Here is a 23,071-nt window from a genome sequence, read left to right on the forward strand (position 1 = left end):
GCGCCTCCTCCGTCCGGGCGGCTGCACACCGCTGAGTCGCAGCCCCAAACGACTCCAGTTTAGAATCCAGCCACTCGTGAAACCAGTCCCATTTCCTCACCGCCTCCGTGTGGGGGGAGGCGTGGCTCTCAGTATTTTCGAGGTTAAGCATCTTGTCCTGCTCATTAGCCAGCCCGTTTTGTCTGGTGTGCGTTTCCCCTCCGTAGCCTTTGCCTATTATCCGCTCGGGTGGCTTGTGTTTTTCTTAGTGATTTGTAGAGGCCACGGATTTCCGATTCCGACGGGGTCTCCGCAGGAAGCAAGGCGTGCGCACAGCCAGTGGTTTCGGGGGAACGTAATAGAGGGGGGCAGGCGGGGGTGCAGTACCGCAGGTGGGCAGCAGGCGGCAGTGCTCACCACCGCGGGCGCCAAGGGGCCTTGGCGAGTGTTGGGCAACGCTTTGCCCAGGGTTTCTGGGCGTTTCCGCCCGGTCGGGCTCCTCGGAGCAAAGGGCGCTGAGAAGCTTTGTTGGAGATGGCTGGGGAGCAGCGGCCCCGATAGCTGGCGATAGGGGACGTCATAAAGATAAAGAGCGGGGGAGCGCGGCCCTCGGGGAGACCCTGCGGGGTCCTCCAGCCTCCTCCTTCCCCTCCGAGACCTTTGCTCACCTTGCAGGGAGGCGGGAGCCGCCCCGGCCCCGGGGGAGGGGGGTGCCTGCATTCCGGATGGCGGCATCCGTCTGCGGGGAGGATGGGCAGGCCGGCCGCTGCCTGATAACAGCCCCGCTTCCTAACTGGGGACTCCTCTCCCTGGCGCCTCCTCCCACCGAGGGGAGCACGGGCCCTCGGCACGTCGCCCTGCGGGAAGCGGGGGGCCAGGTACCACCTGGAGACACCGCGCTGCCACTGGCCGGCACGGTCGCCCTGTGTCTCTGCCCGGGGGCTCCGGGGCGGCCCTGACCCTGGGGCCGGCTGGCGGGTGGCTTGGGCGAGGGGGGGGGGGGTGGGCAGACCTCAGAGCCTCCTGGGCTGCGACTGGCGGAGTGAGCCGAGCCCGGGAAACGGGGCTGATCCCAGGAGCGAAGTGTGGCTGGACGGCTCTGTCCCCGGGGCGGGGGCCTGGGCACTAACACACCCCGCTCTGGGCTCCCCTGGGCGCCCCACCGGAAACCAGAGGCAACCAGAGCCCCCCCCTCCCCTGCCCCAGCCCCTGGCTCCGGTCACGGGGGGGGGGGGGGGGGGCGCAGGTGCAGGCAGAGGGGGCAGGGGAGGGCGGCCAGGGCGCGGGGAGGCCGTGGCCACAGGGAGCGCCTTGTCTTCCCCCGTGAGCGTGGCGCAGCGTGGGCAGCCCTCCTGGCTCTCTGCTGTGTGTCCAGACGGCAGTGGCCCTGGCCCTGGCCCCTGCGGTCAATGTCCATGTGTGCATTGGCTGAGGGTTGTCGCTGCCTTCCGCGTGTGTCCCTCAGCTCGAGACAAACAGCAGCTCTAGTAGTGACCAAGAGGAGCAGGCTGCGCGTGGGGGGCGGTTGAGAAAAGCAGAGGAGCCCGAGCCCATGTGGCTCAGTGGATAGAGCGTCCGCCTGGGGACTGGAGGCTCCCGGGTTCGAGTCCGGTCAAGGGCACATACAGCGGTTGCAGGCTTGATCCCCAACCCTGGTTGGGGCTTGTGCGAAGGCAACCAATTGATGTGTCTCTCTCACATCGATGCTTCTCTCTGTGTGTCTCCCCCTCCCTTCCACTCTCTCTAAAAATCAATGGGAAAAATGGCCTCGGGTGAGGATGAACAAAGAGAAAGAAAAGAAAAACACTCTACAGTACAACATGCAGGGGTTACAGTGTCTGCGGCCGCAAGTGTGAGAAACCACGTCTTCTCGGGGGCAAACACTGAGGATGTGGAGGTCTCTGCTCATAGGAAGTGCAGATGCGCTGTGTGCAAGGTGGGTGAAGCTTCATGAGGGCACCATGGACCTGAACTTGGCCATTTCGCTTCTTACTGTCCTTCTTGTCCGTTCCCAGTGCCGCTTCCAACCTTGACAATGTTAAGGGGGAGAGAGAAATGTTATTGTTGGATGACTACTAAAGAGAGAAGAAACTGCTCTGGCCAGTGGGGCTCAGTGGTTAGAGTGTTGGCCCTTGCACCAAAGGGTCTCGGGTTCAATTCCCAGTCAAGGTCACGTCCCTGGGTTTCAGGGTTCAGTCTCAGCGGGAGTCAGGGCATGTGTGGGAGGCAACCAATCGGTGTGTCTGTCTCATGTCAGTGTTTCTCTCCTCCTCTTCCTTCTCCTCTTCCCCCTCCTCCCCCTCCCTCCCTTCCACTCTCTTTATTTTTTATTATTAATATATATTTTTATGGATTTCAGAGAGGAAGGGAGAGGGAAAGATAGAAACATCAATGATGAGAGAGACTCATGGATCAGCTGCCTCCTGCACGCCCCCTACTGGGGATTGAGCCCGCAACCGGGGCATGTGCCCTTGACCGGAATCGAACCCGGGACCTTTAAATCCGCAGGCCAATGCTCTATCCACTGAGCCACACCGGCTAGGGCCCTTCCATTCTCTTTACAAATCAATGGGGAAAATATCCCGGGGTGAAGATTTAAAAAAAGGGGGGGGGGTTATTTTCCAGAAACACGCTGTGCGGTGCGGTGATGGCTACCAGAGCAACACTGGACTCCTTTAGGGAGAAAGGTGAGGGCGCGGATGCTGGGTCGGCACCCCAAAACCTTCACTGCAGAGGTGGTGGGGAAACTAGCTCTCAAGACCCCATGGTAAACACCAACACGCCAATCGGAAAACAGGCAGCAGACACGAGGCGACAGTTCACCGAAGGGGAGAAACAGGTGGCGAGCACATGAAGAGATGCTCGACACCATCAGCCATTTGGGGAGCAAATTCAGAGTACGATGAGAGATCACTGCCCACGGAGCAGAAAGCTAAAATGCAGAACAAACAGGGACAGCAGCAAACGCTGGCTAGCATGTGGGGAAACCAGACCACTCACACATGAGTAGTAAAATGTAAAACCGTACGACCACTCCCGTCTTGGCGGGTCAATGTCATATCTTCTGTTCTTAGGATGGTATTAAAACCCCAGCCCTCAGCCCGGCCAGTGTGGCTCAGTGGTTGTGCATCGACCTAGGAGCCAGGAGGTCACAGTTTGATTCCCGGTCAGAGCTCATGCCCGGGTTGCGGGCTCGATCCCCAGTGTGGGGTATGCGGGAAGCAGCTAATCCATGATTCTCTCCCATCATTGATGTTTCTCTCTCTCTCTTTCCCTCCCTTCCTCTCTGAAATCAATAAAAATATAAAAAGAACAAGCACCAGCCCTCAATAGTGAGGGGCTATATTTGGAGGTAGTTCCCTTCTGACCCAGGAAAGGGACGCTTCTCTCTGGCTAGTTGGTGTATTTCATATTCGAGTTGTATTTTATTCAACATGTCTGTGTATTTGTGGAAATTCGAGGGCATGGGATGCATTACTCGGCCCGCCCAATTGCCAGAACCAGTCTGTTTCCAATTATTTAATATTATAAATAATGCTGCGATGAATATCCTTGCCCATTCATCTTTAGGCACATCTCTGGTTATTTTCCTTGGATGGAAGCCTAGAATGCTCAGAGCATGAGCATTTTTTAAGGTGTTTGATATATAGCCCGTCCCACTGCCAACCCCAAAGAATGCCCGCTTTACATTCCTGCGAATTCCCGTTCCCCTGCACCCTCGCTGACATCCGGGAACTTTTACAAAAGATCCCATTTAGTTGGGAAGAGAGCCAAGTGTGAAAACAGTCCTTTTTACATTTGAGCCGGTCGGGAAAAAAATCAAACGGAGAATAAAATGGTGTGACGCGTGAAAACGACATGACATTCGCATTTCTGTGTCAATAAAGCCAGTCGGATGGGCGCACACACGTCTCCATTCCCTTGTACATTGTCTGTGGCTGTTTTCAGGCGGCGGCAGAGGAGTAGCGGCGGCAGAGGAGTAGCGGCGGCAGAGGCCTGTGGCCGCCACACCTAAGGCATCCCCGATCCGGCCGTTTTCAGGAAAGGCTTGCTTACCGGGGTTTTAGATCAACTCAGCCCACGCACAGGTACGTTGTGACGCCGTCAGACAACGGTCCTCTCCATGGCTGGGACCAAGTGAAGGAGACTGCACACAGCAGGAATGAATCTCACAAACGAGTTGGAAGAAGAAGCCAGGCCCTGGCCGGTGGAGCTCAGTGGTTAGAGCACCGGCCTGCGGATTGAAGGGCCCCGGGTTCGATTCCGGTCAAGGGCATGTACTTTGGTTGCAGGCTCGATCCCTGGCCCTGGTCAGGGGGTGTGCAAGAGGCAACCAATTGATGTGTCTCTCTCACATTGATGTCTCTCTCTCTCTGTCTCTCTCCCCTCCCTTCCACTCTGTCTAAAAACCAGTGGAAAATATCCTCCAGTGAGGATTTAAAAAAGAAAATAGTTGAGTTAAAAAAAAAAGAAAGAAAAAAGAAGCTAGATACAAAAAAATACGGGTCGCATGCATCCTGTTGATAGAACATTTCAAAACAGGCATGACTGACCGGTGCGGAGAGAGGTCGGGAGGGTGGTACCCTGTGGGAGACAGTCAGTGACTGGGAGAGGCCTTGAGGGGGCGTGATCTGGGCGCCCCTGAGATGGGTGGGTTCGCTTGGTGAAAATTCACTGAGGCCCACACTTACATCGGTGCATTTACCTGTAGGTAAGATACGCTTCAAGCAAACTTACAGAAAGGAGACAGTGATGGGGTGGGGGGCGCTCCTTGGCCATAGCAAAGCCCGCCACAATCTCTTCTGTCTTTCCTCCCTCTCTGTCTCTTAGCTTTTCTGTACCTCAGGTTCCATTGCTTTCCTCTCCTCACCCCGCCACCCCCCCCGCCCCCCGCCCCACCATAGGGGAGGAACCCCCTAGGAACTCCTCTGGGTGGTGGCAGACCTGCTCTGTGATGGCCAGGAAGCAGGCTGGCGTGATACAGGGCTATGCATTTGGCACAGATATTTATGCTGTGTAACAAATCACCTCCCAAATCAATGGCTTAAACAGCAGGATTTGAAAAATATATATATATATATATTTTGATTTCAGAGAGGAAGGGAGAAATAAAAACATAAATGAGGAGAGAGAATCATTGATGGGCTGCCTCCTGCACGCCCCACACCAGGGACTGAGCCCGCAACCCGGGCCTGTGCCCTGACCGGGAATTGAACCCTGTCCTCCTGGTTCATCAGTTGGTGCTCAACCACTGAGCCACACTGGCCGGGCTAAACAACAGTATTTTATTGTTTGCCTGTGACTCTGTGGGTCAGGCAGGGCTCAGCTAAGTGCGGCTTCTGCTCCATGTGGAATCCGCTGCAGCCGTTCACTGGGCCACACGGCCGTCCAGGATGGAAGGTGCAAGAAGCCAGTGTTTGGCTCCTCGGTGCTCCCTCCCATGTGGCCCCTTGGTGGCCTTGAGCACGGCGGGGGGGGGGGGGGGTGGGTCTCGGAGTAATCCGGCTTCTTCCATGGCGATTGACTTCCTGGAGTAAGAGCGTGAAAGTGCCAGGCCCTAGCCGGTGTGGCTCAATGGATAGAGCGTCGGCCTGTGGACTGAAGGGTCCCAGGTTCAATTCCATGCAAGGGCACGTACCTAAGTTGCAGGCTCCTCCCTGGCCCAGGCCCTGGTCGGGGCTCGTGCAGGAGGCAACCCATCGATGTGTTTCTTCCACATCGATGTTCCTCTCTGTCTCTCCCTCTCTCTTCCACTCTCTCTAAAAATCAATGGAAAAATATCCTTGGGTGAGGATTGAAAAAAACCCACAAAAAAACAATGTGAACGTGCCAGTTCTCTGAAGCCTGGGGTGGGAGTCCTGGAACATCACCTCCTCCACGTTGGATCGGGCAAGCAAGGCACGACGTGTGCTCATTCAACGGGAGGGAAGCAGACTCCCTTCCTTGATATGAGCACAGAAATGCATCCGTGACCTCCTGTAACCCACCCCGGACTTTATCTGCCGGAGCTCCCACTTCCTGGGGCGCTGGGCCCGCAACTGGTTACAATAGATGCCCCTCCCCCTCCCCATGTTGTGGGAGATTTCCATGGGCCCATGAACGTGCTGAGCCTATATGTTCCAATCACCCAAGAGCCATTTGCACGAACTCGGTAACAGAGACACACATCATTCAATCCTTTGTAGGGACAGTGTATGGAACTAATTGAACTGGAATCTGTCGGCTTTTCGTTTAAAAGAAATAAATGCTGCGATGTAGTCTGCCGAGCATGAAACTCAAGCAACACAACATTGCCATGAGCGCCGGCTGTTACCTGAGCCCGGCCCGGCCCGAGCTCCCTCAGCCTTAATGTGCCTGGGAATGACCCGGGGCTCCGCTTAAAAAGCACATTCTGATTCTGGAGGTGTGGGGTGAGGCCCGGCTGTGCCGCTCCGGGGGCCGCGGAGTGTGACGCTCCCCACGTTGGGCACAATCAGAACACATTGTAATTCAGCCGCTCGGAGCTCAGCGCCTTGCAAAGCACACGCTGGTGCAAAGGCCCGCTGGGTAAATTGGCTCCGAGTTCAGCTGATCCTTTATAAGGCGCATAAATCAGCCAGGTAGGGATGCAATAATGTATTCAGATGACAACCACACACACACACACACACACACACACACACACACACACGCGCGCGCGCTGTAAATGGATGAGAACGTGACCAGGGCAGAAAATTAGACTCAGGTTTGTGCACGAAGCCAGAAAGGCAAGCACTTTAGCAGGAATGCAAGTTGAATCATATCAGACCTTATCAGCTCCGAGCGGGCTCTGGAGGGCCCAGCACGGTCTCTGAGTTTAGGTGGAATTTATGTGATAAACAATATTGGTATTTGATCACGTTATTGACATAGGGTTGCAAAGATGGACTTGTGATTCTTTTAAAAAGTAAGCACCATAATCTGGACATTGTACAGCCCTTCAGAAGTGGCGACCACACCCCTCCAAAGTGGTGTGTGTGTGCACAAAAATGATTTATTCACTTTTACACATTTGATAGTCAACTTATTGAAGTTACACAGTCAAATGCCTAGTTTCTCTTTAAACATTCAAGTTCAGCCTAGGAACTTTATTGTTATTCTTGTTGCTTTCAGGTCTAGCAAATAACAGGGCCACTTTTAAGGGGACTTTGGAAAAAACTTGATCCCAGTTGCAAACTTTGGTAATTAAACACTTCCATGAATTTTATTTTATTTTATTTTTTAAAATATTATTATTTTTTATTGATTTCAGAGAAGAAGGGAGAGATAAGAAACATCCATGATGAGAGAGAATCACGGATCGGCTGCCTCCTACACGCCCTCCACAGGGGATCGAGCCCACAACCCAGACATGTGCCCTGATCGGGATTCAAACCTCGACCCCCTGGTTCATAGGTCGTCGCTCAACCACTGAGCCACACTGGCCTGGCCACTTCCATGAATTTTAAATTGCAAACTCTTGGTGTACTGCACGTGGTTCTCTTAATCACTTCCACGGTCCCAATTAACAAATACACTTCCAAGTATGCAAATCACTTCTAAACCTAGTAAATTAAATTTATATAGTGCAACTTAGTTCTCTTCGAATGTGCCACTATTTTACATAAAATTCGTTTTCAATTAAAATCACAAGTATAGCCCAGCTGGTGTGGCTCAGTGGTTGAGCGTTGACCTATGAACCAGGAGGTTAGGGTTCAATTCCCGGTCAGGGTTTGAGTCCAGTTCGGGGCACATGCTCAGGTTGCAGGCTCGATCCCCCATGGGGGGTGTGCAGGAGGCAGCTGACCAGTGCTTCTCTCTCCCGCTCCCTTCCTCTCTGAAATTAATACAAATATAGTTTTCTAAAAATCACGAGTTTATACTCATTACCCAAGTAGACATTTGCCATGGCTCCCGAAGCTCAGAAAGTCTTCGACATTTGCAAACACACACAGTCAGATGGGCGCACATTCCTTCCCCACCTCAGACGGCCACCCTCCAGTTTGATGGCCTGACCCGCTCCTGTGCGTTTCCTCCACCCCCTGCGGCTGCGAGTCCCCCAGTGCGAAGGCCGTCACCATCCCGTGACTGGCCTGCACACGCATGCTGGACCGGGCTGGCCCCCGGCTAGATTCTTGGCCAGTGACCCTAAGGGACCACTGGAGGCCTATTAATGATTGCTGTGTCCACAGTGCTCCGCTTCCCGGGAGGTGGGCTCGGGACCCTGACCCTCAGGTTTAAGCTGCGTGCATTATCGATCCTTCTGTGTACCCAGGCACATTGCAGGGCGGGCGGCCCGGCCCCTCGGTGGGATTGCTGTATCTCTGTGGTTCTCAAACTATGTACTTTCCCTCTGGCTCTGAAGACCTTTGCACTCCAAGAATCCCAGATACCCTTTTATCTGCGTATAAGGCCTCTGGAATCCATGGAATCTTTCTAGATGCTTTGATGAGATTGGGTTTGGGACTTAGGGCAGAGTTGCCTCATAGCCGGGGCTGTTTTCTTCCTTAGAGGGACTTCGTGGCGGCTTGTCTCTCTCCTGGCGAGAGCAGCAGCAGCACGTACGTCTTGGGATAAGGATCACGTAGGCTTTGGGATGTTCCAAATTCCACACTAGTCCCTGCCCCCACCGCCATCCCTGGTTTCGCTCTGAGGTGGGGCCTTTGGCAGGTGCTTAGGTTCTGATGATGGGGCCTCGTGAATGCGATCAATGTTCCTTTATTTTGTAAAAATATATTTTTATTCATTTCCGAGAGGAAGGGAGATGGAAAGAGAGAGAGAAACATCCATGATGAGAGAGAATCATGGACCGGCTGCCTCCTGCACTTCACCCCCACTGGGGATCGAGCCACAACCCAGGCGTGTGCCCTTGACCGGAATTAAACCTGGGACCCTTCAGTCCGCAGGCCGATGCCCTATCCACTGAGCCACACCAGCTAGGGCCAATCAATGTTCTTTTAAAAGGGACCTCCCAGGGCTCCCTGGCCCCTTCCACCATGTGTCCCAGAAGAGGGTCCTCAGCCGGCCATGCTGGCGCCTTGATCTTGGACTTGCCGCCTCCAGGACTACGAGAAATAAATGCGTTGTTGATAAGCCACCCCATGTGTGCGGTATGTAATGCAAGCAACCTGGACGGACTAAGACAGGGCCCCATGTCTCCGTTTGCGCTGCAAAACGTAGACCCCAAACGATGCAGCTGGTCCCAGTGGGGACACCAGGAAAGTCAGGCAAGAACCAAGCGTTGCTTCCAGCGTGCTTGGCCTGGGGCTGGCTCTTTGCCCGTTTCTGCTTCTGTGCCAGGTGAGCCTGGCTGAACTTCATGGACACATGGCCTAAAGCCCAGTGGCAAACAGATTCAGGCTCTCTCTCTCTCTCTCTCTCTCTCTCTCTCTCTCTCTCTCTCTTTTAAGGCAGCAGTTAGCTTCCTCGTTTTGTTTTCTTTATGTATTTGTTTTTATTGATTTTCAGAGAGAGGAGGAGGGAGAGGGAGAGAGAGAAACATGGAGGTAAGAGGGAAACATCAATCGGCCGCTTCCTGACGCCTCCCACCAGGCATCCAGCTCCAAACCCCGGGCATGTGCCCCGACTGGAAATCGAACCAGCAACGGGATGATGCCCAACCAACTGAGCCCGGCTGGCCAGGGCCAGATCTAGGCTCTTAATGTGCTTATGTGAGGCGAGCGTGGGCGTTTGCTGTGTGGGGGGCAGGGCTTGGCACCTGTTAGCTGACAAATATGCCCCACTGATTATGAGGTTGAGTAGCGAAAGCTCTACCCAGATGGCTCTTTGAATCAATCTTGTCAAACCTCTTTTCTTATATGCCCCCCACCCCCTCTGTGTGTAAGACAGCGCTTCGCAAAGGCATGGGGCTGGGGTGGGCCTTGCAGTGAGCGACCCCCCCCCCCCACACCCCTGCTGCTGGTCCACGCACCGTGCTGTGAGCAGGACGAGGTCTAGATACAGAGCAGCTGGTGATGGAGTCGGAGGTGTGACAGGTAATTCCGGGGTCACCCCGACCCGGCTGCGGAGGGCCCAGACGTTGGGCCCAAGGCGACACTTGGGCGCATCTGCGAGGGCGTTCCTGGGTGGGCTGGGCCTTCGGATCAACAGCCTAAGGACAGCAGAGGTGGGTGGGCCTCGTCTGATCAGTGGAAGGTCTGATTAAAACAGAAACATCCCCTCGCCCACCGCTGAGGGCGAGCGGCCACTGCCTGGCTACTGGCGCCGGGCGTCTGTTTCCTCCGCCTTTGGACTTGATCTGAGGCATCCGCTCTTCCTGGGTCTCGAGCCTCCTGGCCTTGGGCCGGAACTACGCCATCGGCTGTTCTGGGTGTCCAGTTTGCTGACTGCAGGTCTTGGGACTTGTCAGCCTCCAGGATCACGTGAGCAAGTTCCTTATGATGAATACACATACGTGCACACACACACACACACACACACACACACACACACACGCCCTGCTGCCTCTGTTTCTCCGGAGAACCCTAACCACTATGGAGGTCCGATGGGATAGCCGAGTGGTGGATGCCAGTAGACCCCTCCGTCCGGTTCTGACAACTGAAAATGTCTCCAGACCCTGCCAGATGTTCCCCGGGGGCCACAGCCGCTCCGCTCGACAGGCGCTGATATATGACCTCCGTCCCGGGTTGTTGCTCTAGGAGCCAGGGAGGTTACACGTGTTCCAGAACGGTTCCATTCATGCTCCAGAAGAGACTCATTTATAACGCGAGTGTCATCAAATGAAAAAAAAAAATGTTAATGACCCAGAGACCGCTCAGCTCTGCGTCTGCTGAATCCTCCTGCTGGTCTCGGTAGGCCCGAGCCTTGCAAGCTGCTCCGCTTGGCTCGCGAAGCAGAGGTCTGCAGTTTAAGGATCTGTTTTTGCAAATACACAGGGGACCAGAGTCAGAATCCCACACAGGAGAGGATCCAGCCAGGAGGAAGCGTGTTGTAGTAGGCTGGCTCAGGGCAGCTGCGTCTTCCCGAAACGATGCTTGGCCTGGAACCCGTTTCCAATTGGCGCGCGGCATTGTGTGGACTGGAACCCGTGGGGTGGGGAGGGAAAGGAGTCAAAATGTAGCTGTGGGAGCGCAGACCAGAGAGGAAGGAAGTGAGTGACGACGAGTATGCTAAGTTTGGGAGAGAAATTGCTCTAACGGTTTTTTTTTAAACCTGAATTTGAGTAGCCCAGGTGCAAACGGAGTCCGCCTACACCACGATGGCCTTGACCCGACTCCAAGGACATCGCTTTGCTCGGAGAAGCCGACACAGCGCAGGCTAGGGCACGGACGTGGACCAAGCGCAGGCTGCCTGGCTCAGCCCAGGACTCTGCCCCAGCGGGCCATTAGCAGAGGAGAAAAACACTTCCCCGCAGCATGGGCCGCAGCCACGCAAACCAAGGAAGTCCCGTTTGAGAGAAGCGCTCACAGGCCCAGTCCGCACACCAGATCTAAACAAAGCCTTTGCCCATCACAAGCCAAACAGCGGCTAAGTTCAAGAGGCAAAGGCGTGAAGCGAGAGCACCAGGAACAATGGCCACTCCTTCCCCAGCCAACCCCGAGCCGGGGAGAGGTGTGGGCTTGGGGATCTCGGGGTTCCTCTCTTCCTTCGCAGTCCCTAAGCCCTCCAGGCGGGGATGAGCCAGCCTGGAACCTAAGCTCCTCCCCAGCGTGCGCGTTTGCGTTATTCAAATACTGTGTGCGAAGCGCCCAGAACCGAGGCATCACTCCAGCATTTGAAGAATGCCAAACAATGGGCCATTTCTTCTCCAGACCCAATCGCCCCATTTCCGATGCCCTCTTAGCACGTTGTACGGAATCACCCGATGTGTCACTTCCTAGAACACTGGATTGTTTACACGAGTAAGCGCGACCTGTCGGGCGGTATTTATTTCTCTCCCTGCAGACGCGCCGAGGGCCACCTCCTCCGCGCCCCCGCTCCTCCGAGCCTCCCCAGCGCCGCCTGTGCGTGCCTGCAGCTCCGTACCTCCCTTTTGGAAACAAAGGCTCCCCTTTGGGAAGAGGGGCGGGGAGCGAAGGCCGAATCTAATTGAGAGTAAAATTCTTCAGGCTCCGCGCTCGCCGGCCTGGCCTGCGAGGAGTGTGTTGGATTTGCTCCTTAACAAGCATCTTAAAGAAAATAGTCTGCGAGGGGGTTACCCAGAGGGTCCGAGCGAAGGACAAGTATTTGCGTCTCGATTACCGAGGGCCCAAGCGGGTTTTTCCGGCGCCGTTTTCCCACCAGCAATCTGGGTGGGAGGAGAGGTCGTGGCGATGTTTGTGCTTTTGTTGCCGGCGAGGCTGAGGTTCTAACACGGGGGCCATAAAGAATGCATGCTTGTGCGCTGGGCTAAGACCGAAGATTCCTTCCCCACAGTGCTTTGTGTGCGCATGTGCTTGCTGTGCAACATGGAAAGCCCCGCTCGCCTGTAAGAAAGACGGGCCTTATTCTCCCTGACAATTAACACACACGCACACGCGACTCCCTAACTTGCGGCAGAGCTGGGGAGTCGAGTCCCTTCACCCCCAACCAACTTCTCTTCCACCCCAACCCCCCTGCACAGGTCTTTAGGGGCCATCAGCCGCTGCCTGGACAAACATTCCAAGTCAAAAGGACGAATGGTGCAACAGACAGGCCTCGGTCACCCCAAGTTCTGGCCTCTTCCAAGTCGGCTCACTTTAGGAAGGTGAATGCAATGGGTCTCATTCACGCTTCGGAGTCCCAGCCGTCCAGGGCTGTGGAGAGAGCTTCAGCAGTGAGCGGCTCCCACCTCTCCCCTCTGGCAGGCGTGTCCCCCCGCTGGGTTCTCTATTCGGGTGCAAATGCCGCTAGAGATGCAGGAGATGTTGTTATGATGATCAAACCATTCATATTTGCTAAGTGCCGGGGAGGGAGCCAGTGCGCGCAGCCCCTCTCTCAGGCCAGGCCTCCTCGAAGGGAGGCTGTGCCTGCTGCCGCCCTGCGAGTGAGTGAATGGGGTGCCAGCGGATGCAGGCAGGGGAGGCAGGCTGGGGCCGGGAGGAGCTAGCGCAGCCAGGGCGGCCAGGGCAGCTCTAGAGTTGAGGTGCACCAGCGGGGGTCCCACCGAGGCCAGGGGGCTGGGCTGTCGAAGTGCAGACCGGGTCCCTGGGGGGGGGGGGGGGGGGTGGGCGGCCGCCGGAGACGCCTGTCGGCCCAGGCTAATCCTCTGAAAGGCCGCAGCCCCAGCCCAGGAGAGCTGGGTGGGGCGCCGCATCTGTTATGCAAATCAACGAGTGTTTGAGGACTGCAGCTCCACGTGCCAGGAATGAGGGCTCCGGACTCGGGAATCCCCAAGACCAGAGCCTCAGTTTCCTCATCCAAGAAGGCTTCCTTTTGGTCTCCCAAGGCCTCAGAGCCCCCAATTTGTAGACACGTCACAGTCCTCAGGGCCTGTTTCTTTGTCTAGCGGCAGACTCAGGCGGTGGGGCGGGCACAGACTGTCCTGTTCTCTACAGCACCCCAACACCAGCATGATGCCCGCACGTAGTAGGTCTGCAGTGCATCCTAGCTGCCAGGCTGGACGACTACCTCACACCTGTCCCCCTCGGGCAAAGGCCTCAGCTCCTAAGGGATGGAGCTCCCCCCACCCCTTCCTCTTCATGGATACTTTTCCTCTTGGCCTTCCTTCCGTCCCTCTGAGCGGGGTGTTCTTTCTCTCCACCTCCCCCTGCAGCGGCTGGCCAGCCTCCAGCACGCTGCGGCCCCATTCAGGGCCGTTTCCAGCGAGGGCGCCCAGATTTGTGACATTGTGAGATGATATGACGCCTGGGAGGGCCAGGATGCAGCTTCAGCCAGGCCACGTGGGGCGATAAGGTGTGTGTGGGGGGGCCTGGCAGGGAGAGGGGGGGGAAAACAAGGCAGTGGCAGTCGTTTGGGCCATAAATCATGCCCATCGGCAGGGAAGGTGTCAGAGCAGGGCGCTCCGCACTGGGCATTCCCTGCAACTGAAAAGCACCAAGTATTTGCTTTTTTGATGCTCTCCCCACGTCCACGTGGCCAGTGCACAAGCGCGCAGGTTCCACTGAAAGGTTATGGCATTTCCTGCGTAAAACATGCGGGCGGGACATACGTGGGCAGCAGGGAGCTGCCGCGGTGTGCTGGGAGGAGGCGGGGGGGGGGGGGAGGCCTTCCTTGGATGTGCCCCCACGAGCAGTGTCCATGCCTTCGCATTCTTCTTTTAAAAAAAACTCTCCCCTTTTAAGAGTGATCTGATCATTTTACAAACAATTTGGAAGGTAAATGATTTTTTTTTTTTAAATCCTCCCCCTAAAAGGAATGCAAATAAATGGCTGTGAGCATTTTGGACCAGTTCCCTCTAGTCTCTTCTCCTATGTATCTCCATCTGAATCCCTCTTAGGGTTTTAAAAAATATGTTTTTATTGATTTCAGAGAGGAAGGGAGAGGGGTGCCCTGCTGGGGTTGAGCCCACAACCCAGGCGTGTGCCCTGACCGGGAATCGAATTGTGACCTCCTGGTTCCTGGGTGGCCACTCAGCCCCTGAGCCACACGGGGCCGTGTTGAGGGTTTTACTGGGTAGTTTTGCATCACTGTTAATAGTGTTTTAGAACCTCGCTGATATTTTCCTGACGTTAAGTCTTGCAGCCAGAGATCTGCAGTACTAAGCGGCTGAGGGGCTTTGGAGTCAGAGAGAACCCCACCTTTGGACTTCAGTTTTCCCCGCTATGAGCTGTGAGTGGAACAGAAATGATCAGGGAGGTTTCGTGTTTTAGGAGAGGAACTGGCTTGCTCCCCAGCCTACTTGGTTCTGCGCTCAGACTATGGGATCCTCCAGCGGGAAAGACAGAAACACTCAGGGCAGCTCAGGGGGCCTGGCCCAGAGCGGAGACTCCGGACCTGCGCTCCAGGGCTCTCCGGGGCCACCAAGTGGCCACCTGCCCAGCTCCCAGCCACCCAGGAGGACCGGGCCTCGGGGTCCTCCTCCGGCTACCAGCTCCCTCATTCGCGAGACCATCTTGCTATTAGGGAGACCCGGGGCACAGCTCCCCCGCACCCCAAAAAGGCAGAGGGGAGGCCCCAGGCCCCGGGGACTGGGTGAAGTGAGGTGACCGCCCTGTCCCCCTGGGAATTGTTTGGGCCCCAAGGAGTCAGCCTAGACAGGCCGCGCCCGCAGCCCGGGTGGGGCGCCGTCCTTGAGGCCCCCCTTCCCCTCCGCGGTGGCCCGGGGGCGGACGGACGCGGTGGCGCCCATCCTGGCCCCCGTGCGGTTTCCCGGGGCGGCCGGGGGAGGTGGCGGAGCGGGAGGAGAGCGGGAGGGGAGAGGGAGGAGCGCGGGGCATGGGGGGAGGAGTGATATGGATGGGGGGAAAAAGAGCCGCCGGCCGGGTCGGAGGAGGAGAAGCTGCGCACCGGGTGGGGGCTGAGGGTAGAGGAGCGGAGCGGATCGCAGAGCAGCCCCGAGGGAGACCGGAGGCGGAGCGGCCGGCGGAGATGGAAGGCGCTGCAGCGGGCCTGGGAACGGAGCAGGAGGGGGCGGGGCCGGGGGCGGGCCGGGGGCGTGGCCTGCCGGCGCCCCGCCCCTCCCGGCCGGGCCGCGCCGAGGAACGAAGATGGCCGGGCGCGCCGCGGGAACTGAGGAGTCACCCGCAGCCGCGGTGGCCGCCGCTCCGGGGCTGTGACCGTCCGCGCGACAGCGACTCGCACGACCCGGACCGAGCCGGCTGGCTGCGCGCACGGCCCCGCGCCGGACCAGCGGGCGGCGGGCGGGCGCCGGGGCACGGGCGCCCGGCGGAGGATGCACCGGGCGCGGCGGGCGGCTCCCCGCGGCCGCCCCCGCTCCTCGGGCCCCGGGCCTTAGTGCTGGCTGAGGAGGCGTCGCGCGCGGGGCGGCCGGGCGGCGGCGGGGCCCGCGCCGTCATGCCGTGGCTGAGCGGCGGCCGCCGGCGGCGGCGGGGCCAGGCGCGCGAGGCCCCGCGGGAGCCGCCGTCCGTGCAGACCCCGCGGGAGCCGCCGCCGCCCGCGCCGCCCGCCGCGCCCGCGCCCCCCGCGCCCTCCGCGCCGCTGCGGGCCCGCGAGAGCGCCGAGCTGCCGCTGCCCGCCGGCTGGGAGGAGGCGCGCGACTACGACGGCCGCGTCTTCTACATCGACCACAACACGCGCCAGACGTCGTGGATCGACCCCCGGGACCGGTAAGGGCGCCGGCGCGGGGCCCGGGCCGCCACCCGGACGCCCCATCCCTTGGGCTCGGGCACGGGCTCGGGGACCCCGGGAGGGCTCCGGATCGGGCGACGAGCAGGGCGCCCCCCACGACCCCATCCCCGGGGCCCTGGCTGAGGATCGAGGCACCTCCTCTCCCGGCTTCGGGCCCCGGAGCGCGGAGCTTCGGCCTCCTCCCGGCCCCCGCCGCGGCGGACACACGGACTGGGTTCCCTCACGTCACCCGGTGACCGGCGCCTGGGAGCTGGGCGCCTGGAATTTCCTCTCCCGGGGCTGACGGATGGCCCTCTTTTCCTTTTTCCGCCGCGGCCTCGCCCATCCCCGCCGGGCCTCCGCGGCCCACCGCCCCCGGCTTTGGCCCCGCGAGCACCCCGGCCCCGCGGCGGCCCGAGGAGCTGTCACCTTGGAGCACAGGCTTGCGCCCAGCTTGCTGGTGCGGGCTCCCTGGCTGGCGGGCTCAGCCCAGTTTCCATCCCGGGACCGCTGCCAGGCGGGACACCTCAGGGGTTCCCAGATCTCGGGGAGCTGGGAGAGCCTCTTCCCAGCTGTGATGGTTAGTTACTCTCTAGCGCCTGAAACACTGAGTTACAATCCTGATTGAAACAGTCCTGTGTACTGCGGCCAGGAGGGAGGATGATTAGACCCAGATGCTTTGGGAAGGAACGAAAAACAAGAGTTGAATTTTAGGTTTCCCCTTTGTGCGAGCCATGAATAGGGCGCGGGGTTGTCTTATTCTTCATGCAAATAAGCCGTATGGAGTCAAACACGGATTCTTGCATTTCATTAAGTCCGCGGAATGGTGCTTTTCTGGAACCCTTTCAATGGCTCGGCTGCTTTTGCTGAGATGCCGTTTTCATGGGCTTGGGAATTCTGGTGAAACCGAGTGTTTCCCGCGGTTATCTGATATCTTGTCCTGTCTGGAGCAAATTTTGTCCACGGCCCGAGTGCCAGAAAGGAAACACTCCGGGCTTCCCAGTGATTTTAGGACTTGAACAGGCCAAGTGTGGTGACATCGCGCCTGCTTCCGCCTACCTGCCCAGGAAAGGCAGCGCGGCGTGGCCCGGCCGCTGGAAAAGAGACTTGCAGGAGGGAAGCTGCTTGAATGATTGTTTGAAGAGTTTTTCTGGGTTCAGACAGGGAAAAGCAAAACAAAGCCCCACAAAGCAAAAGCGTTGTGGTGCCCTAACATTCGCTCTGAACGTGGCAAACCCTGAACCCAGAGACGTAGGTAGTCCCAGCACAGCTTTATGGGTTAAAAGGATGCTTAGTTATTTTGAAAATCAGGTGAGATCATGTTATAATTTTAACCAGAGGCCAGAGCCACAGCTGTCTGATCAAGCCTTGGATGGTTCTGGAATTGCTAGAACTGCTTGGAATGCGGTGCCCTTTTCTGCTGTGTGTGTGTTAAAAACCCAAACAACTGGAAAATGAACCAATTAAGAAGCGCGTTTTGCTTAGAAAAGGCTAAGGCGCGTTTTATGAGGGTAATAGAAAACAGGGGTGGTTCCACTGGAGTGGGGGTTCAGGATGAAAAGTAGAAATGCAAGAATTGCCTTGTTTGTGGAGCGACCCGGGACGTAGGTGAGCAGACCAGACCCTCCAGCAGTCAGCTCTCCGCACGCTTCGTGCACGCTGCCTGCTCTCTCCTCCACAAACCTGTGTTCCTCCATGACCCCCCCCCCCGCCCCTTTGCAGACATTTTTAAAAAGTCTTGTTCCGAATGCCCAAAGTGTCGTCTGAGTGAACAAAAGTGGATATTTGACATTTTTGGTAAAGTAAAAACATGTGTATACTTTTATGAGACATTGTTTTTATAGTGAGTGAAAATTCAGCAGGGGACAGCTTGCACTGCAGCTCCCATAATACCTTGCCCGAAATATGTATGGAATGTTCGGCAAGCCACAAACATGGAAGGGGAGTCTCTGAAGGGTGTAAATGGTGTAATAGTCATTCTTCTTCTTCTTTCAAAACACAACCCTGCCGGTTTTTATAGGTGACCGGTTGTCCTTTAAAGTTGGACTTGTTGTATGATATGGCAAAAACTGGGTTGGAGCACATTTTGTCCATATGCATCTGACAGTTAAAACCCCCTTGGAGTGGCCTTTGATTCATGTGATCAGAAAACGGTGTTCAAGAAATGAGGACTTTCCCCAAGCAGCTTCCAAAGACAGAGCTGGCCGGAGAGAGGCAAGTTGATAGGTTTTTAAAGAAAATGAAAAATGAACTTGAAATTATGGAGGGATTTCCTTGTAGTAGGTGAGGTGTACATTGTTGCTGACTTAAAACATTTCATATGTCAAGTAATGTAGCACGAACTGTAATAGTATAAAATACACTGTTGGCCCTAACCGGTGTGGCTCAGTGGATAGAGCGTCGGCCTGCGGACTGAAGGGTCCCAGGTTCGATTCCGGTCAAGGGCATGTGCCTTGGTTGCGGGCACATCCCCAGTGGGGGGTGTGCAGGAGGCAGCTGATCGATGTTTCTAACTCTCTATCCCTCTCCCTTCCTCTCTGTAAAAAAATCAATAAAATATATTAAAAAAAATATACTGTTGTAAGTGAAGTAACCGAGGGCCAAGGGTGGGAAACAATCCCTTTAAGAGTTTTCTGTTCATTCCACTTATTGTTGTGTTTAACAGCATTTGCTGTTGCGGGCTCAGGGCATGTTGGTGAATTACTGTGGCTCTTTCTTTTTCAAGTCACAACAAAGAGGTTGCAGCCTGAGGGACCATCTTTACAGATGTGGCTGGAAACGGCCGCATTTTCAAAGCAGAGTGCTTTAGTTTGATTCCGAACCTGCCTTAGGTTTAAACGCACTGTCTCTGCCCGTCAGTACTGGGAGTATACTTCTCAGAGTCTTTGGAATCATACCAAAGTCTTTCCTTAAAAACATGGAGTTAATTCACCATTTCTGTGGCTGGTAGTTTCTGGGGGCGAGTCTTTTGTGGTATTCTACGTGTATGAGCTCAGAGTTCGGTCACCACTTTATTAGAAGGTATTTCCCATTTAGGTGGGAAATGTGGGAAGAACATTTTTGCTTCCTTTGGAAAAACCCAGTGCCTTGGACGGCTGTACATCCATACGTGTGCTTCCTGGGGGGCCGTGCTGACCGGTCCTATAGAGGGGCTGGGCGGGTGCCACTTCGGGTTTGGTGTGCTCCGGGAAACGCCAGCCTCGAGCAGCTGAAGCATGGTGAGCCGTGGCCCACTGGAGATCAAAACAGAGTGTAAATGATCACGATGATGGTGGAAGGCCCCGATGATGGCGTCACAGACGCTTTTAGGGACCCTTTGTTCACGAGACAGGTGTGGCCTGCGCCACGTGGAAGAATTCTGTGGTTATAGTAAGAGTCCTTTGGGCAGGCTGTCGCTTTAAGGAGAAAACAATCCAGGGTTCGGGAATTTGCCAGGTTGGAGGCCCACAGAACAGAGCCAGGTGACATCACTGATTGCTACCTTCTTGGAACACTTCTTCAGTATTAATTAATAGGACGCTTACTATATTTATCCCACAGAGTCTATTTTGGTATTCTAGAAACTTTCTGATAAACAAGTAATGATTCCTCCATTTTTCATTTATAGGCAGTGTTTGTATGAACGTGTGGGAGTGTCTTGATTTTAAGGACATAAGGGGTGGACTCCTGCAAGAATGTTCTTCCATGTAGATGATCAACAACTACTTCTTGGTCTATTCTTGGTCTAATATCTTTCTTTTTCTTTCCTTCCTTTTTTTTTTTTTTAAGTGAATGGAAAAGTCATTCATTTTCAAAAATAGCTCCCGGATGTTTGGAAATCTCTTAAGTTTCCTTTTCGTCCCTTTCACTCTGATTTTGGAAGTGGAAGCCATGTGCTTCACCGTCTCTGTGGCTGCTACTTCAGGAGCCCTTGGGCCAAGTGACGAGTGAAAGGTCACCTGGGGAGCCTGGGGAGCTGCTTCCAGCCCAGTCCTGTGCTCACGTTGGCTGCCTTTCCAAGAAATGAGAGAATGAATCTGATGGAATAAAAGCAGCGCTACATTCCACTGCGTTCCGTTATTCCCCTCTAAAGCCAGTGAAAGGAGGAACTAGTTACGGAGAGTCCTGGCCTCCTGTGCGCTGGGTCGGTAGATGGGGACGTTTGTCTGGGAGAGAGAGACAGACATGTAAAACGAAGACAGTGGTGGTTACCAGGTACTACTAGCAGCTGGTGATGGCTTCCAGGAAAAGGAGGGAGGACTCACCTGAGCCGGGGGTGGTCTTTATTCTCACCCACTTAGCTTCTGGATTGGGGGTTTTGGGGGCTTGCTCAGCGCTGGGGGAGACGTGAGGAAAGTACTGGAGACGAGGAAGTGCTGGACGTGTTCGGAATAAATGAGGGAGTCGGACAGTTTGACCCAGAGTCTGTAGGGGAGGGAAGACTCGGGCAAGACCACACACAACTTAGAATCCCACGGTGTCGGGGTTGGAAGAGCTAGGACTGTCCTGTTCAAACTTCTCACTTCGCACTTGAGGGCCACAGTCAAGGTGCGCGTCCTTCTGGGAGTTGGAGGGACAGGGACTTGAACTTCTGACCAGGAGCCAGTGCTCTTTCCACTGTGCTACCCAACTGCCCGACCCCTACTCCATCCATCCATCCATCCATCCATCCATCCATCCATCCATCCCCAATCCCTACTCCATCCATCCATCCATCCATCCCCAATCCCTACTCCATCCATCCATCCCCAATCCCTACTCCATCCATCCATCCATCCATCCATCCATCCCCAATCCCTACTCCATCCATCCATCCATCCATCCCCAATCCCTACTCCATCCATCCATCCATCCATCCATCCATCCATCCATCCCCAATCCCTACTCCATCCATCCATCCATCCATCCCCAATCCCTACTCCATCCATCCATCCCCAATCCCTACTCCATCCATCCATCCCCAATCCCTACTCCATCCATCCATCCATCCATCCATCCATCCCCAATCCCTACTCCATCCATCCATCCATCCATCCATCCATCCCCAATCCCTACTCCATCCATCCATCCATCCATCCATCCATCCATCCATCCCCAATCCCTACTCCATCCATCCATCCCCAATCCCTACTCCATCCATCCATCCCCAATCCCTACTCCATCCATCCATCCATCCATCCATCCCCAATCCCTACTCCATCCATCCATCCATCCATCCATCCCCAATCCCTACTCCATCCATCCATCCATCCATCCATCCATCCATCCCCAATCCCTACTCCATCCATCCATCCCCAATCCCTACTCCATCCATCCATCCCCAATCCCTACTCCATCCATCCATCCATCCATCCATCCATCCATCCCCAATCCCTACTCCATCCATCCATCCCCAATCCCTACTCCATCCATCCATCCATGTACCCATCTGTCCACTGTTGCACAGCCTCCTAGTCTCGGGCACTCTTCCAGGGTCCGGGCCTGCAGTGGTGAGCCCCAGCAGCCTGGCCCCTACCTCCACGGGGCTTACAGTGCGCTTGTGTCCTCCTTTCCTTCCCCCTAAGGCCGCACGCACCACGCTGTTGCTGCCTACTGGTTCTCCCCGCTGCAATCCCTTGGGTCTGTGGTTACGGCAGATGTATGTGGAGTGCTTACCATGAGCCAAGTGCTCTAGGCATTTGCGTGGATGCTTTTACTGAAAGCCCACAAAGGCTGCACGGGTGTAGGTGGGCAGGTGATGAAACTAGGCCAAGGGCGGGTGACTTGGTAACCTTGATTCCCAGAACCAGTGAGGGGCAGCGTCTGCCCAACTCCAGAGTTCAGCCCTCCCGTGGCTGGGTCTGTGCCCCTTGCACTGTGTTGTACCCACTGGTTCTTTCTTTCTTTTTTTTTAAATATATTTTATTGATTTTTTTCACAGAGAGGAAGGGAGAGGGATAGAGTTAGAAACATTGATGAGAGAGAAACATCGATCAGCTGCCTCCTGCACACCTCCTACTGGGGATGTGCCCGCAACCAAGGTACATGCCCTTGACCGGAATCGAACCCGGGACCTTTCAGTCCGCAGGCTGACGCTCTATCCACTGAGCCAAACCGGTTTCGGCCCCACTGGTTATTTCTGTCGGGCACCCACTGCTGTCTGATATCGAACCCCTCCCTGTGGTAGGTAGAATAATGACCCTCCAAAGATGTCCATGTCCTCGTCTCGGAAACCGATTAGTAAGTTGCCTTCTATGGCAAATAACATTTGTAGGTGGGGTTAAATGACCAATTTTGAGATGAGGTGATTATCCCGGATTAGCTGGTGGGCCCAGTGTAATCACAAGGGTCTTCACAAGAGGGACACAGGAGGCTCAGTCAGGAAAGGAGACGTGGCAGCAGAAGCAGATGTTGCGAGTCATGTGGTCATGAGCCCGTCATGCAGGCAGCTTCTAGAACGGGTGGGGAACGTGCGGCCCGCAGCCCGTATAAGGCCTGAGAAGTCATGTGGTCTGGCCCTGCCAAGGTCTTCGGGGTGAGTTAATTGAATGCTTGACCAAATAGAGCAGGCTCATTTTGAAGCTGATGGTTTTATAAGACCCTCCAGTGATGTTATAAATGTCCCGATGGCCCTGGGCACAAACAAGGTTCCCCACCCCTGCTCCGGCCGCCGGAAGAGGCCAGCGGCTAGGCTTTCCGCAGAGCCGGACATCGCACACAGCCCTGCTGACACGTCCATTTTGGCCCAATGAAACTGACCTGCACTCCTGACCTCCAGCCTGCGAGACAATGCATTTGTGGGTGCTTTTTATGTTTTGTTTTGTTAATCCTCACCTGAGGATGTTTTTTCCATTGCTTTCCAGAGAGAGTAGAAGGGGGAGCGGAAGGGGGGGGGGGGAGAGAGAGAGAGAGAGACAGACAAACATCTATGTGAGAGAGACACATGGACTGGTTGTCTTCATGCGCCCAA

General features: G+C 55.7%; 1 protein-coding gene across 4 annotated transcripts in view; it reads left to right on the forward strand.

Annotated features, from left to right (window-relative positions):
• Positions 1 to 15,870: 15,870 nt before the first annotated feature.
• Positions 15,871 to 23,071, forward strand: part of WWC3 (WWC family member 3) — a gene marked incomplete at its 5' end in the record, with an annotated part of 116,025 nt that continues 108,824 nt past the window's right edge. For all 4 annotated transcript variants that reach the window (XM_079765421.1, XM_079765420.1, XM_079765422.1 and 1 more), the window contains one exon: positions 15,871 to 16,142. In XM_079765421.1, the coding sequence (XP_079621547.1) occupies positions 15,871 to 16,142 (272 nt within the window). The remainder of the gene's footprint in view (positions 16,143 to 23,071) is intronic.

Source organism: Cnephaeus nilssonii, assembly GCF_951640355.1.
Source record: "Cnephaeus nilssonii genome assembly, chromosome: X".
NCBI lineage: Eukaryota > Metazoa > Chordata > Mammalia > Chiroptera > Vespertilionidae > Cnephaeus > Cnephaeus nilssonii.